Source organism: Zingiber officinale, chromosome 8B, assembly GCF_018446385.1.
Source record: "Zingiber officinale cultivar Zhangliang chromosome 8B, Zo_v1.1, whole genome shotgun sequence".
NCBI classification, from domain to species: Eukaryota; Viridiplantae; Streptophyta; class Magnoliopsida; order Zingiberales; family Zingiberaceae; genus Zingiber; species Zingiber officinale.
This window is the reverse complement of record NC_056001.1, coordinates 14,172,473-14,190,001: the sequence shown is the minus strand read 5'-3', so window position 1 is coordinate 14,190,001 and position 17,529 is coordinate 14,172,473. Positions and strand designations below refer to the sequence as shown.

General features: G+C 38.4%; 1 protein-coding gene across 1 annotated transcript; it reads right to left on the bottom strand.

Moving 5' to 3' along the window:
- Positions 1-204: 204 nt before the first annotated feature.
- On the bottom strand, positions 205-4,188 carry LOC122017240 (putative disease resistance protein RGA3). Its single transcript, XM_042574801.1, has 2 exons — positions 672-4,188; positions 205-583 (listed from the first exon to the last, which is right to left on the bottom strand). The coding sequence occupies exon 1, from the start codon at positions 4,103-4,105 to the stop codon at positions 677-679; it is 3,429 nt and encodes a 1,142-aa protein (XP_042430735.1). The 5' UTR covers positions 4,106-4,188; the 3' UTR covers positions 205-583; positions 672-676.
- Between the last annotated feature and the right edge of the window lie 13,341 nt (positions 4,189-17,529).

Here is a 17,529-nt window from a genome sequence, read left to right as displayed (position 1 = left end):
ATTCTCATAAAAGATTTTGTATGACTTCTTTATGTTAGTTTTCAAATATCGAGTGGTATGGTTTTTATCTATATTTTTTCTAAATTGCAAATTATACTTGTGACACTTATATTAGTATCTAATATAAGTTAACTTATGGTTTAGTTTGTATTATAATATTTAACAACATGGAGAAGACGCAAACACACTTGAAGACTTCAGATGATATGAACCTTACAGAAGAAAAGAAGACGGTCATTGCAGGAATCATATGGTCTATATGCATACCGATTTTGAGAAGGAAGCGACTTGCATGGGGTGAGATGAACTGCTTCAATTGTACAACATACTTCATACTAAGCTCACTGAAGATGATGACGATACTAACAGGGATAGACGTGACTAGACTGATGGACTTTGCAAAAAGTACTTCAAACTAAAGTATAAATCACAAATTTTTCTTTTCTTCTCTTGAACAACACCAAGGGAAGAGCGGCTATTCTGAACAAACAGTCTTGCAACCAAATGCAGAAGAAAGCAAATACAAACAGCACTATAGAAGCAATACAGTTAAACACAAACTGATACTTTTACTGATACAAACCTGCAAAAACAAGCAGAGGGTCATTGGCAAAACTTGAGGTTATAAGGAAAGGAAGAAAAGCGACTGATTTAGCAGATAGAAGAATCACCTTTCTCAATTAGAAGGAACGTGTGGATCATACATGTAGGGATCCTTGGTATACCGTATATATTCTTTTTCAGAATATGTTGTGACTTTGACAATAGGAATTTGCTTGATGATGTCCCAATTCTCGTTGCCCTCAAGACAGGTCTGCAGTAGTTGCAGGCTGCATTGCATCTCGAATTTTCTGAAACTCCTGTGAGTGCTCGATGTGTTGTTATGCTGCTCGATCAAGGCCGACAACCACAGCGGAAGCTGTTCCATTTCCTTTGAACATATCAACACCAAATGCTGCAGCTTGCTAAGATTCTCCACGCACTCCAAGTTGGGGCAATTATTAACTTCAAGATATCTTACTGAGGAGATGTTGGATATCTTCTTCAACCCTCTGCCATTTCTCACCTCGAGCTTGTACGCTACGGGGAGATTGATTATTTCTCCTAGGTCATACGTTTTGACCAGGTACAATTCATTGAAGTTGGTGGCGCGGTAGAGATCTGCAGGAAGAGCCCTTAACTTTGGACAGTGTATGAGCTTACATTCCGTGAGACTTGGAAACAACTTCACTGCAAGAGGTGTTCCATGACGAGTTAACTCCTCTAACGTCCATTCCTCCCATTTAGGCATGTCTACGAATCTGAGCACTTCAAGTTTGGGAAACACAGAACTTCTTGAGCCGAGGAATTGAGAACCGATGGTGGTTATTGCGCTTGCCCGTTCAATACTGAGGTACTTCAGCTGGGGCAGTGTGCCCAAGGGAGGAAGCTCTGTACAACATGGCAAACCAAGGAGCTTCAAATATGCCAAATTTGGAAAAGATTCAGCCAGGGAAGAGCATATCATCCAGCTCGGGAGCTGTCGTCCCGGATACTCATCGAAGAGAAGGTCTTCTATGCTTGATGAAGGCTGAGACATTTCATTGCATATCCTCTCGGCTTTGCTAATTTGCTCATCGCTCCATCCTTTTTCTTCTTCCTCCGCCTCGTCCTCCTCAGTTTCGTCTTCTGTTTCGTTGCCTGCTTCTTCTGCTTCCTCATTTTCATTTTCTTGTTTGGAGCTATCATCATTGCGTGCATCTTCATCATCATTGCCGTCAGCTTCTGACTCTGAAGCGACTGTATCATCGGCGCCTCCTTCATTAGCTTCTTCTTCCTCCGAACCTTCTGATTCATCCTCCTCGTCTGTATCATCCTCATCTGGTTGCATCCATCCAAGAGTTAGCTGCTTAAGGAAAGGTTTGTCTGCAAGTGCAGAGGCTCCTCTTTCTGCCCTCTCAAGCCTGTAAATGCTTATGCCTCTCAACTTGGAGAGATTTTTCAGCTCTTCCAAGTCACAGCCTTCGTCAGAGGTTGAATCATTCTGCCCCACAAGAAATCCCTGAAGATTATAGAAATTTTCCAGCCTCCCGATTCCCTTGGGCACATAAGTTAGTAGTGGACTATCTCTTATGTCAAGACATCTTAGATTCTGCAACATAGTGATGGACTTGGGAAGCCTTTCCAAGTACTGACACTCGGAGATATTTAGACTCTGAAGATTTACAAGATTCCCAATAGTCTTTGGAATCTCGCGAATATTTGTCCCATCAAGATCTAAATATCTTAAATGCAACAAATCCCCAATGCAATCCGGAATTTTTTCAATGGATGTGCTAGTGAGATCCAAAACTCGCAAGCATGATAATGCTTGCAGTACACTATCTTCAATAGTCTTAGTTTTAGGGGAGTCCATCAGAATTAAAGTTCTCAAACAACCTTGTTTTAGAATCTGAGAGGGTAACACTAGCTTGGGTCCCATATTAGAGATTGACAAACGGCGAATCTTTACATTATCATCTGTTTTGAACTCTTTACCATGCCGATATAAAATCCCTTCCTCTCTCATTAAATGTGCACCGAGAGATCGGAAGTGATCATGCATAGAAAAGTAATCCTTGGACACATCAAAATTTGCATCAGCTTCCAAGAGGTTCCTCCATATTAACTCCCTATAGATCTCCTCCCCTATATCTTCCATGGTTTTTTGTTTTTCAGTTGGAAGATCATTCCTCGACTTCTCATGCTCATCCATAATAAGACCTTCAGCTACCCAAAACTGAACAATCTCCTTATAATACATGTCTTTTTGACGGTACAAAGAGCAATAGAGGAAACATTGTTTTAGTGTAGATGGTAAGTCTTCATAACTCAAGTATAAAGGCCTTAGTTCTTCTTCAATCTGGTCCATCTTCCATGCATCGCTTTCAAGAACCTCCTCCCATTTTGCTTTATTTTGCTGGTATAGAACCCCTCCAATAGCTTTAATTGCAAGAGGCAATCCATCACATTTTTTAACAAGTTTAATCCCTATTTCTTCCAAACTTGAGATCTCATCTTCTTCCTCCCCGCCTTCAAACACCAAATGTTTAAGCAAATTCCAACCACTTTCTTCATCCATTTTTTCAACTTGGTGAATATATGATGGTTTCATTTGTGCTACAACCTTTTCTTTTCTAGACGTAACTAAGATTGTACAGCTACTTGCACTTTTAACTATAGGTTTTCTCAAGATATCTATCCATACAGTTGCATTCCATACATCATCTAACACAATGAAAGTATTCTTTGTGAGAACCGTCACAAGTTTATCCTCTAATTCTGCTTTACTTTTGCCTTCAAAGATTTCCCCTTTGGTTTCACTTCCTTCCTCAAACCTAATCAACTTCTTTAGTAAATCAGTTTCAATGTAGTTCTTAGAAACATATAACCATTTTCTATTGGGAAAGTTCTCTTTGATCCTTTCATCCTCAAATATTTTACTTGCTAGAGTGCTCTTTCCAATTCCCCCAGTCCCCACAACTCCAAAAACACGAGTTTTTTTTGGGTTATTCTCGAGTATCAAATTAATTAGCTTATCAGTAGCATTTTCAATTTGTGACCCAATAATATCTCCTTCTACTTGTAGGTGAGATGTTTCCCGTCCAAATACTCTATGAGCATTTTCAACAGGTTCTTTCACTGTCTGATCTAAGTTATTTTTTATGAAAGAATCATTTTTTAAAGCTTCCAATCTACCATTCAATGCAATAATTTGATTGGCAACTTCATGACGATATCTAAGACAGCGAAAGCATGAAAAGAGATAGCTGGAAGGGATGCTTACAGTTGATGACCCCGATGAGGCTTGAGCCCTTAATACTTTCCCTCCTTCGATCATACATAGATCAATAATATCATCAGCATCATACATAATATTTTTTAACTTCCTCACCCATATATCAATTTCATCATTTCCCTGTCTCTTTCTTTCTGCCTGATGGAGATAACCATTGATTGCCCTTAGCCTTCCTTGAAGAGTTTTGATCTCCTTGTCAACACCGAGCACCTTGAATATCTCTGCCTCGACCAGGTCTGCTGTGACTTTCATGACTCTCGAGACATAGAAATTTAAAGTCATTGCCATTGTTTGTTGATTGTCGATAGGAGAAGAGACGAAAGGGCTCACAAGTTGTGGGTTTGATATTTTCGCATGGAAAAAAGTGATGCTTTGATGAGCATATATAGGCAGTTCACTTGAATATATTTAAAAGAAATAATATAGTTATAATTAGTGACGGAGAGTTTAAGATTTAGCTGGGAGGGGAGGCTTTACCTATACGTAGTTGTTGATCTTTTTTTATAAATTATATTCTTATTTTTTTTTTAATAATATGGAGCTTTCATGTTAGTTTCCTCTATCGAATTATATTTTCACATGCAAATTACAAATTTTAAAAGTACGAATATGCCAATGTTAGGTTGGCGGTGACTAATTCAATCATTGACATAAACCTCAATGATTAATGGATATTTTTTTAAGTACTTCCAACTCATAATAGCTGTTTTTTTTACAAAAATATTGATCATGTCAAGAAGTGTTTTAGGATTTTCATTTTATTGCTCCTATTTAAGAAATAAATCTTTTTTATATAAAAAAATTACTTAATTTACTAACTTATTAAATAAAAAGTGGAATTGTGATAATAAAATAAATTTCAAAATATTTTCTTCCATTGCATAAAGTGTTCACAACATAATAAAAAGGAAAACATGAAAAAAATATTTTATATAATTTAGGGCCTCTGTTATTCTATGACTATAAATGCATTCAATGGTTACCCCTAGAATTCATTATTGTCACCTCTTTAAATGAGGCAATAAAATACAACTTATAGGTTGAGGTTCACAACCTTGGAGGTGGTTTTGTTCAAATTATGATATATAATTTTAGTTCCGTGATTACTACGTAATTATATAATTAAAATTATGGAGAATAAAATATAACTTAATATTATTTAATTTAATCTTAATTAATATAATAAAATCTTATTTGTTTAGAAGTTTCAGTGTATAAATTTAGAAAATAAAATAAAATAAATTATATATAATAATAATATTATTATTAATGGTGATATATATAAATAATAAAATTGGAATAATATTTTAAAATTTTTTGAGATAATTTTATTAAGCTTTAGACTAGATCGATTTAGTTTATCTCAACTATAGTTAAGAGTTATTAATTCAATTGATCAAAGTTTTAATAAAAAAACTTAAGTTAAAAAAAAGCAGTCGTCCTTGTTCCTCATGCATGCGATCGTGCACTCGGTGCCGTCGCCTTAATTAGTCGACACTGCCCTCGCTCGTGCTCGATGACCTGCCATGTTATTGCTCACACTCAATGGTCGGTGAGTTGGCTGCCACCTCCAGCTTCGGGTGAGCCTTTAGCACGAAGGAATGGTGGTGACGCCGAGCCGACATCGCCCTTGCTGCTCGTGCTCGACAATCGGCTGCACTGCTACTAACACTTGACGATCAACCGTTGCTCGTGCAGGCCCGACTTAAAGTTCTACAGGGCCCTAGGCAATGAAAAAAAAAGCCTTTAATAATATTTTTTTAAAAACAATATTTTTTTTATCTTTTTTTATTTAGACTTGGGATCGACAACGACGTATTTAAGTTTTTAAATAATTAGATTTAAAAATTCACACGTAATTTTAATTTGATAATATTTCAAACTTCGACTATTACTTACACAAATATATAAGAAAATTCTCATACAATTACTAATAATCTAGATTTGGGTTCATAGTTCATTCATTCCATAATTTATTTATGTAGAACAATAAAGAACATTTCGAGGAAAAGAATACGAAACAAATATTATCGAGTGAGATAAGAAAAAGATGTCTTCTTAGAGAGTTAATGATAAGAGAGGAAAAAATACATGGACACTAATAAGATAATGAATAGATGATGAACTAATTATAAAATGAGATGAAAAAAAAAAGAAATTAGATGTAAGATCTTAAATAGTTATATTGTAGCTCTAGATATAATTTTAGCATCAGAATATAATAATTATAATTAATATGTAATTAAATATAACTGTCATTGGAATTAATTGAAGTGCACTATAAAAATAGAAACAACAAAATCTAAAATAAAATCGATTGCATTGGAAGCTAGTAAAATCTAAAGAGCACTATAACGGAATTCGAAGCAAGCCCAATATAGAGCAAAATCTGCATACATGCATAATGCAACCTTGGAACTAGACAATATAACTGTTAAATGTAAATATTAAATAATAAATCTATTCTTTAATTAATAATGGACCCTAATAAAATTAGGGCCCTAGGTATAGGCCTTAATGACCTATGCCTTGAGCCGGGCCTGACTGCTTGCGCTAGACGTTAACTCCGAAATCAAGGAAAACCTCATTTTTCCGAGGAAATCACATTTCGGGTCACATTCCTCGTTTGTTGACGTACCAAACATGTGTCATTATTCGTGAGTCGTTCATTCCCTAAATCAAATAAAATTTTGGTTGATAATATTAAATAGATAATCAAGATTATCAATAATAATCTTGAACTAAATGCATCCTATAATATATTGATCCAAGTGACGAGATTCACAGGCTATCACAAACTAACGCTAACAATGATTTCATTTACCAAATAAATTCAATCTAAAAATGAAATATAAGGAAAGATAAATTATCAAAGCTTGAGATGTTAAAGTCTTTAACCTTTGGTAAAGCTATTGCATAATTAGATTTGCTCGGGTACTTGATCTTAATTAGTATAAAAAATTTAGAATACCTTTGTGTGTTCTTGTATCTAAAAGTTTTTTAAAAATTTATATACCATTTTTTTCACATATCAACTTAAAATGACTAAAAATAATATATTTAATCTACTAATTATTTTATTCTCTATAATTCACATTTAAATTGATTGAGATTCTCAAATTCAATTGGTTGGATGGTATATGTAGCGGAATAAAACAAATAACAAAGGTAATCGCTAACACGATTTCTTTTATTTGGTTTGGAACCTGTAACGACTCCTACTCCAAGGTCCGCGATCGTTGATCGCTTACCTTGGACAATTACTATAGATTCGAATAAGGATTACAAAACTTGAAGTACAATATAACAAAGTTACTAACAATAATAAAATTAGAAGTCTTTCGTCAGTTGTCGAAGTAGCGTTGAGGAGAGCAACAATTTCGTTCTTGATCTCGGAAAATTGTTGTTTCTGAAGTTGCTGGTGGACTCTCCGTTTATAGTCGAGGTGGACCTGATCTAGATCTATTAATCTCGGGATCAATTTTTGACTCGACTATGATCAGTCGATCGATCCAGGTGTTCGATCGACTGAACCCTCTGAACCTGCCCAGCTTCTCGTCCACATGCTTTTGCTGCTTAGAAGTCTTTGTTCGGTCGACCGATCCCGCCGTTCAGTCGACCGATCCTGCTAACCTAGTTGGTCTATCTAATCCAATCCACCTGGTTCGACCATGTCGACGCTTATCCACTGATCAGTCGACTGAACCTCAGGTTCAGTCGACCGATCCTTCGGTCAAACCCAATCAGCTAGCCTAGAAGTCTATTCTGCTTGCTTGGAGATTTGGTCGACCGATCAAGGCTAAGTACGACCTTGTAAAACTGTTAATTTCCTATAAAACAGAGTTAGATAAAATAGCAAATAATATGTAACTAAATAACTTTGACAACCTTTGGACTGTTCAATTCTGACTTCGGATTTCCTTCGAAAATGCTAGGTCGAACTGACGCCTATTGTTCCTTCAACGGGGAATGCGTCCTCTCCTACTCCTCTCAGGAGAGATTATCTGTTGCCAGATCGGTCCTCCAGACCGATTGGACTTTCACCGCCTAGGGTTACCACCCCCTAGGACATAGGATTACCTCCCCCTAGGGTTTTCCATAATCTAGGGTTACCATCCTGTATGACCTAGGGTTATCTCCCCCTAGGGTTTGCTTCCTGCCTAGAATCCACTAGGATTTTTACCTAAGACAATTTAAAACTTTCCTGTAAACTCATTCAATTTTGTTAGATAACATAACAATTTAACTTTCAACTTTTTAACATAATTAAAATATATATCCGATCGTCTGATGCTCTTACACCAATAGTCTACTCGATCAAACATAAACCTTTGATAATATAATTGTTTTGTTGACCCAAACAAGGTTCGACCTAGTTCAATGGTTAGTAATTAAGGTTCTATTTCGGTTTGTTTGATCATTTACCATTTAAAAGTCAACTACAAACCTCAATATAACCTACCAAACTCTCTAATTGGGACATCTCAACGGCACTCATCACATGCACACCTCAATATTCCACATGAAGAGCTCAGCAAAGATAATCACAAAATAATTTAATAATTAAGATATAATTACTTTAATTAAAGTGACTTGTATTATTGTCAAATTAATTAAGACTTTTTTTGGGTCATTTTCTATTACACGAGTAGGTAAGATGTCATATTTAATGGAATGTATCATTGATCAATTTGTTGGATAATATTAAAAAGTGTTCACGTTGTAATTAATTAATTCAAATATATATTTTCAAGATAAAAATTAAAAGTCTACTAATAAATCCAACTATGATTGATTGGGACTAATTGGGATATGCGTTATCGTAATGAAATACGCTAGTGTGTATTTAGTCAATTGTCTCTTTTGGCGGCTTGCACATGAGGTTTTTTTATTTGACATTAACATATTTTACGTAAGGTAAGGTTCACCCAGCCTTACCTCATCTCAAATATATATATATATATATATATATATATATATATATATATATATATATATATATATATATATATATTATTTGACATGAGCAATTTTACGTATATGTTAGTCTATCAGATATAACATATTTTACGTAAGGTAAGGTTCACCCAGCCTTACCCCCATCTCAAAAATATTTTATATATATATATATATATATGATGTGACGATAAAGATGGATTCTCTCAAAACAGGTTAAAGAAGGGAAGATCGGTAAATATGATGATCAAGAAGCAGTCAAAGTCATCAACAAAAGCAAAAGTATGCTCAAATCGACCACATGGCCGATCGGGCATGGAATTGTCAATTGGGCGCATACGGCTTAGCAAGCCTCGGTATGTTGGTCAAGCGTGAGTGGCCGACCGGGCCTCTCGCTCAGTCGGATTTGGTCTCCCAACCCGGGACAAGCAGACAAACCTCATTGTTAAGTATTAAGTAATCCGACCGACAACCTCAGTCGATCGGGGTTATGGATCGATTGAGCATGATGCTCCTTTACGACAAATGGAGAGAAGCTGAGTGAAGACTGAGTTGTTGGTGGCATTCCGTAAGGCCGAGCTGGCAATCCCCTTGAGGGATGGTCGGTTGGCCTACACGGGCCCCATGGACCTGCAGTTTTGTACTCTCTTTTGGAAGTTTATGTCATAAAAGACAGAGAATATTTTGGAGACAAATCACACGTTCGAAACTTTCAACCTATCAAATCATAGAGATTTGCAGGCTCATTTTAGGAAAGCTGTCAGAGGTACTTTATAGCTCGTCCTTTCTTATGAGTACTTTGGAATACATGCATAGACATAACAGTAACAATATAAAAAGGGATTTCCATCTACAAGTGAAGATATGTGATGCTCTAAGAATTTACATGATCTTTGTTTCAATTTGCTTCCACTATTTTTCCCCATCGCTCGATCACTGACTTGAACGTCGGAGAGTCAACGCCTGAAACCCCTTCTCTGGTCTGACACAGACACTCTTTATGTTGCAGGACAATGTGAAGTCTTCATTTAGTCAACAACAATGCCACTTTTCTAGCCAACCATTTATCGCTTTTGGACATGATCATTGTCCATGCTGCACACTCATACACAAGTGTAATTTTTTTTAAGCTTAGGTTTGTAACTTAAAGTTTAGAATTTAGAAATTGAAGAAAAAAAATACTAGCTGTGCATGGATGTACAATATAAGATGGGAAACATATTATATATATATATATATATATATAGTGTTGATCTCCTGCGCGACGCGCACAGTGTACGACTGTGCGCGTCGCGCAGGAGATCGCTTTGTTTTTTTTTTAATATTTTAAATTAAAAAAATCAATTAAAAAATTAACATTTCCTTATATAAATTCTTAATACATTAATATATTCCTTTAACATATTACACCACTCAATAAATACTTAAATTAATTTTATTTTAATTTTTTTTAAAACCAAACACTATAATCTAATTGGAAAGTCTGAACCCCAAAGGTAAAATCTAAAAAAAAAAATATAACTTTGATACTATAACCCAAAGTCTGAACCCTAGAAATAAAATTTTTAATTTTTTAATTCAAAAATAAAAAATAAAATAAAAAAAACTAAAATCACTGATATCTATATATATATATATATATATATATATATATATATATATATATATATATATATATATATGTGATCATGTTCTAAGGCACGAAGCTGGAAAGCTGGGGAGGTGGCAGTTCGGCTGACGGAATGAAAACCTTACTCCTTTATGTAAAGTAAAACCAAAATTAGGAAAGAGGTTCCTAGCGTTAGCCCTCTGACGCTCAAGTCAGAAACAGAAGAAGAAAAGAGTGAAAATATTAAGGACGGACATCTATCTTGTCTTTCTTCATACCTGGTATACTCTTTTATACCTTTCTTGGTGACCCTCCATCTTTCCTGATTTAATGATATTAATTACCGATGGAATGCATCTTTGTCTTGGCTGCTTCTTATTTAATAATAGATGGAGTGTTCTATTTTATTTTCTCTTTCCCCTATTAATTATCTCTCTTCCTCTTTTGTTATTGTACCAGTTCATTATGTGTATAATGCCAACGACATATCTCGAGCCGGACGAGTGGCCTCCTCGACTCGGGCTGTTGACCCGCTCAACTTGCTCTCTTGCTCGCCCTAGTTGACCAGTCATTGGTTCACTCAGATGGTCGACTGGACAATGATCCTTCCGATCGGCCAATGAACCGCTACCTGATTGAGTGCGACCGAGCCTTACTTAAGCCCTGGAGTTGACCACCTTGAATTTGACCTATCCCGTGGCAATTAACTCGTGCTAGGTAGGCTCCTCCTTATCGCCGCATCACAAGCCTCCCTTTCAAGTTTAGTCGAAGTAGGCTGCAAGTCCGACTGACTGGACAAGATGTGTCTTCGGTGATTTCAAGGTCCGTTCGGCCAGTATATCGACCGACCTGTGCTTGGTCTTTAATCGCTGATCAGCCTACAAGCTCATGCCACTTTGGCTTCATTCTTCCGTTGCCAAGTTCAGCCTTGTGAACCGTACGTTGCGCCGATTGGGACGATGCGCGGCAACGCTAGGCAAATTTTCTTTTATCTATGCTTCCTTGGGCGAGCTCGGCCGTGGCTGACATCATTCGAATTTCTTGAAGACCGTGCAAATCCCTGCTAATTATGGCCGAGAAAACGGCCATACCTTTGTAATGAAGTTCATTAAATACTATTTGGTGATCGCATGACACGTGTCCCTTACTGTCGCCACATGCTCGATGTGATAGGTGGACATCCGCTTGTGACGAGACGTGTGCCTTTTCAGAATCAACGGTTGGATATGCTCCTAGGTTTCCGTAACCTTGGATCGGATAGCTGAGGTCGATCGGCTGCGAAGTTTATAAACCTCGTGTGCTTTGCTGTCTTCCTCACTTTGCATCTTGGTCTTCTTCTTCGAGCGTGGCAATGACACTGCGTCCTCCTTTTCCGACTATCTTAGTGATCTCTCCAGTAAGCTTTCGTTTTCCTTCAATCGAATCGTTTCGTTGTTCTTAGCACCTTCCCCGCCAATCGAACTTCTTCGTTGTTTCTTGTCGCTTTTATTTCCGATGGCAAGCTCCTCTCAACCTCTCTCCGTCCCTGGGTTTTGATATACGTCCATCGAATCCAGGTTCGACAGAGGTGATGCTGAGAGTTTGAGAGCTGCCTTTGAAATTTCCTCTGATTATCAATCGGTCTTCCCTCGGCTTTTGACCGCCCGAACGAGCCACCTCCGAGTTTTGTATGCTTTTTTAGGGACCAATTTACCGCCGGTCTGCGGTTTCCGATCCACCCTTTCTTCTCTACCGTTTATAAATATTTTCGTATTTCTCTCCATCAACTGGTGCCGAACTTCTTTCGGCTACTGTGCGGAGTCGTTGTTTTATTCTGCCTGCACAACATCCCCCTTACTCCTCGGCTCTTCCACTATTTCTATTATCCCAAATTATCCGAGCCGGGGACTTTTCTCTTTCAAGCCCGAGTGGGCCTATTCTTCTTTGACAAGATGTCGTCCTCTAACAAGCATTGGAAGGACTACTATTTCTTTGTTCACTTTCCTGAGCGACCAGACTTCCCGACCAGGTGGCAATTAGAGGTGTCATACCCTCCAGAGCTCAAGAAATACAAGAGTCACTTGAACTACCTTCATGTAGCTTCCAGTTTGTGTTAGTTAGAGCCCTAGAGCCAATCATTTGATGATTGTATGGACTCATGTATATCATATTCTTATATTAATAAAGGCAATAGTTTGGTTATTATGCTTATTTGTTTTAGTGCCAAATAAACTAAGTATAGTAACGTCCTTGAGTAGATCGTTCTTACCTATATCAATCGATTGGTTGAATCGATAGTGAGATGATATAGGGAACACTACTCTTAATCATTCCTAGTCGAGTATTAACATTCAGGGACGATGTTAATGCAATAAGACTAGCATGTAGGTCAACTCGATGACTTGATCTCACAAGTCATGGATATGGAGATATCAAGTTGACACATGGGTATATATTGGAGAATGTATACTGAATGACCCGCCATGAGAAAGTATCATGGATCGTTATATGAGTGTCATATACTTTCTCATGTGGCTATTAGTATGACTATTAGTCCTTAGACCTGAAGTCACCATGGATCCCTACATAAGGAGTTATGTACTTTGGTTTCGTCAAACGTCACCCGTAACTGGGTGGACTATAAAGGCGATTACTGGGTATGTAACGAATTATGCAGAGGGATGTGAGTGATGTAGATGGGATCTATCCCTCCCATATGACGGGAGCGACATCGCTATTCTTGATAGAGTGAGACCACTAAGTGCATGACCATGCCCAAATGAGTCAACATTAGATGTTGAGCTCATTTGATCTAGCGTCTACTTGGAGTTCAAGATTTAGATTGATTAGAGGATGACACGGTCTATGCCTCACATTGATCAATCTAGATGTCTAGGATAGAAGGACAATGTCACATATTGTGAGGAGTCACAATTAGTAGTCACAAGGTGATGTTGGATCTCAACATTTCTTGTAACTTGGGTAGCAATGATGTATTGCTAGATGCCGCTCATTGCTTATGTTTCTAAAAGAGTTTAGAAACATTGCCAACGTTACAAGAACCTATTGGGTCACACACAAAGAACATGTGGATGGAGATTAGGTTCATATGATGAACTAATAGGATTAGGTTCATATGATGAACCAAAGATTGGATTCGAATTAGACTTATTGAGTTAGACTCAATTAGATTCAATTGTTGAATGAGTCTAATTTACATTTGATTCATTGAGTCAATTTATATTAATGAATTGAGATTCATTAAATTAAAATTGACTTGAATCAAAGCTTGGATTTAACTCAACAAGGAAAAGATTGGGTCAAGTTTGACTTGACCAAATTGGAAGTTGAAACATCAAGTTTGACTTGATGCATTGCCACATCATGTAGATTGACTCATTCTACATGGCATGACACATAGTTGCCACATCACCTCCACCTCATGAGGTGTGCCACCTCATTGGAGGTTACACTCTCCTTTCTTTAATGTGGCCGGCCACATTAATGAGAGGAGTTATGTGGCCGGTCACACTTAATGGTGTGGAGTTTTTTCATTTGTGTGTATTGATGTGGTTTTATTGTATCATCTTCCTTCTTGCTTTGGCTCTCCATGGCTGATGGTTGCCGTGCACTTCATTGGTAGGAGAAGTGTGAGTTAAGTCCAAGACAATAAGAGAGTGTGAATGTCACAAAGGAGAAGACTACTAGAGGAGTGGTGAGATTCTTCTTGTTTTCTCTTCTTTCCAATCCCATCCGAGAGCATCTAGAGAGTGCTAGCACACTTGTGGTGCTCTCTCTTCCATCCTTGAGAGTTAGAGAACCCTCCTTGTTCGTGTGGATACCGAGAGAGGATTGTCTACGTTGACAATCTTGAGATCCGACGATTTTGGACCTTGCGGGATTGCGAAAGGCACGCTACAAGGGTAAACACTTTTTCTCGTAGATCTAAGTAGTAGATCGGTTTTTGAACTCGTACAAGAAATAGTTTTTCGAATTTTGTATACGAATCTTTGCACGGATCTACGGCTTTGGGTCCTTCGGGGTTTCCGCGACGCGAAAAAGCGGTTTTCGCGGCTCGAAGAACTCAACACACGTGCAAAGACTTGTACGAGTTAGTTTTTGGTTTTTGGAAAACAAAAAGCTTCTGTGATTTTCTGTAAAAATTCAATTTTTATGTTTTTATGGGTAATTTTTCCTTATAGGCGAAGCACAAGTGTCTCGGCACTTGTAGGCTTCGGCTATCGGGAAGAATTTTCCCAAACGGCTTCGTTTCGACCCAAAATCTTTTGGGACAGCGGACTCGGGTGCCTTTAGATCGCAACGGAGCAACTCACGATGGTTAGATCGTGGGTAGGGGCGCTGCCCCTAACCCCGCAAGGGGATTTGCTCCGCGATCGCACCCGAAATCGCTAAAAACGAACCCGTCGGGAAGATTTTTCCGAAACGGTAATGTCTCGGCCCAAATCGTTTTGGGACAGCGGGTTTGGGCGCTGTTGGATCGCAATGGGACCCTCGCGATGGTTAGATCGCGGCGCTGCCCCTGGCCCCGCAAGGGGATCCGTTCCGCGATTGCGCCCGAAACCGCTAACCGGGACCGCCGGGAAATTTTACTTGTAAAATTGTAAAAAATTATTTTTAAAATTACAGAAAATAAGAAAATATATAATTTTGAATTATATATTAATTTTGTGATAGTCATGGCCCAAAACCCAATATGATTGGTTGTGTTATAATTCATAATACGGCCTGCGTGCCGTGATGTGTTTTCGCGTGTTGTATTTATTTTATTATTCGCGACCTGCGCGTCGTGCCTCGTCTTTTATTCTTGTTGTAAATTAGATTTAGACTCGAATGTAACTCGAGTTTCAAATTGTAATGTACAAATTGGAGCGGTGGAGGGTCCACACGAGACGGAGTTCCGAGGCGGGCACGAGCAACACAAGGTGGTCAAAGGGAGGAGCTTGGAGAAGCTGTTGACCCTAGGTTGACCATTCGATCTTCTCATTGGCTTGAGAAGATCGTAGTAGGGCCATGACTAAATCACAAATAGATTAATTAATTAATTATTATGTATCTGATGCATGTTTAATAGTTAATTAATTAATTAGTGCCTTAACGATTAGATTAGATCTAAGTCGTGCACATGATGCACCCTTGCGATTAGATTAGATCTAAGTCGTGCACAAGATGCATCCTTCTCGATTAGATTATATCTAGATCGAACCAACTCTAAATGCCTAACCGTGCCGTGATACCTATCACTACCTCGATCACATGTATTGTTGAATCTGCCAAAGCAGAGCAATACATATTATCTTGGTAGGGTACGGAGGGACAATCTTGGTCCCACCTATCAACGCATGGGTGAATACAAACTCAATTAGATTGAGTATTCCTAGTTACTCGGTTGGATCGAGTCAACTATAGGCATTATTCCAACGGTTGGAAAAGAATAGGTCAAAATCACATCTATATTAACTCTCGGGCGTATTAGCCAAAGCTAACTCGAGTTTTAATATAAATGTGGATATTGATTCTATATACAAGAGTTGCATAGAGATGTAATTGGTAATCGTTACCTACCGATCATACTAAGCCTTGGGCGTATTAGCCAAAGCTAACTCAAGGGTTAGTATGATGTGGATCTTGTCCCACAAGAATTATAGAATTCAGTGGGAGCATCATTTAATTAAAGGCCTAATTAAATGATTTTAAAAGAATATGATATTTATTTCTGCAAATTTTTCTGTTGTAGATAACCATGACGTCAAATACGAACACTTTCTCCCTGCGATCTGTCCTTGAGAAGGGCAAGCTCAACGGAGCGAATTTCCTGGACTGGTACAGGAACTTGAGAATAGTTCTCACCCAGGAGCGTAAGATGTACATTCTGGAGCAGCCTATTCCTGAGGCTCCTCCTGCCAATGCCCCGCGAGCCGACAAAGATGCTTATAAGAAGCATCAAGACGACGCATTAGATGTGTCCTGTCTAATGCTCGCGACCATGAACTCAGAGCTTCAGAAGCAACATGAGTTGATGGGCGCTTACGATATGGTTGAGCATCTTCGCCAACTATATCAGGGACAAGCGAGGCATGAGAGATTTGAGATCTCGAAGGCACTGTTTCAGTGCAAGGCTCCTGTAGGTCCTTATGTACTCAAGATGATTGGGTACATAGAGAACCTACAAAGACTGGGGTTCCCACTTGGCCAAGAGCTGGCCACTGACTTGATCTTGCAGTCCTTGCCAGATAGCTATAGTCAATTCGTTCTGAACTATAACATGAACGAGATTGACAAGCCACTGCCCGAGCTACTTAGTATGTTACGAACTGCTGAGATTAACCTTAAGAAGGTTAAGCCCATTCTGATGGTTTAGAAGCACAAGGGCAAGGGCAAGCCCAAAGGTAAGGGAAAGTCCCAAACCAAGGGCAAAGGCAAGGCACTGAAGCCTGGAGGAGGGGTCGCCAAGGATGCTACCTGCTTCCACTGCGGTCAAACCGGGCACTGGAAGAGGAACTACAAGGTATACTTGGAGGATCTTAAGAAGAAGCGAAGTGACACTTCCACTTCAGGTATATATGTTATAGAAGTCAATCTATCTATTTCTACATCTTGGGTATTAGATACTGGATGTGCTTCTCATATTTGTATTGATGTGCAGGCGCTGAGAAATAGCAGGGCATTGACAAAGGGCGAGGTGGACCTACGAGAAGGCAATGGAGCACGGGTTGCTGCTGCTGCTGTAGGGATTTACTTTCTATCTTTGCCCTCTGGGCTTGTACTAGAGTTAGTCGATTGTTGTTATGTGTCTGCTCTTACTAAGAACATAGTTTCAGTTTCTTGTTTAGACAAGAAAGGATACTCTTTTATAATAAAAGACAAATGTTGTTCTGTTTATTTGAAAGATATGTTCTATTGTAGTGCACCACTAATAAACGGACTCTATATTCTAGACCTTGAGAGCCCTATCTATAACATTAATACCAAGAGGTTCAAGTCAAAAGACATGAACCCAACATACCTCTGGCACTGTCGCTTAGGTCATGACAAGCGCTTATCCTAGCTCCATAAGGATGGTATGCTGGACTCATTTGATTTATAATCATATGAGATATACGAGTCATGCCTACGAGGCAAGATAACCAAGACCCCCTTTAGTGGGCCT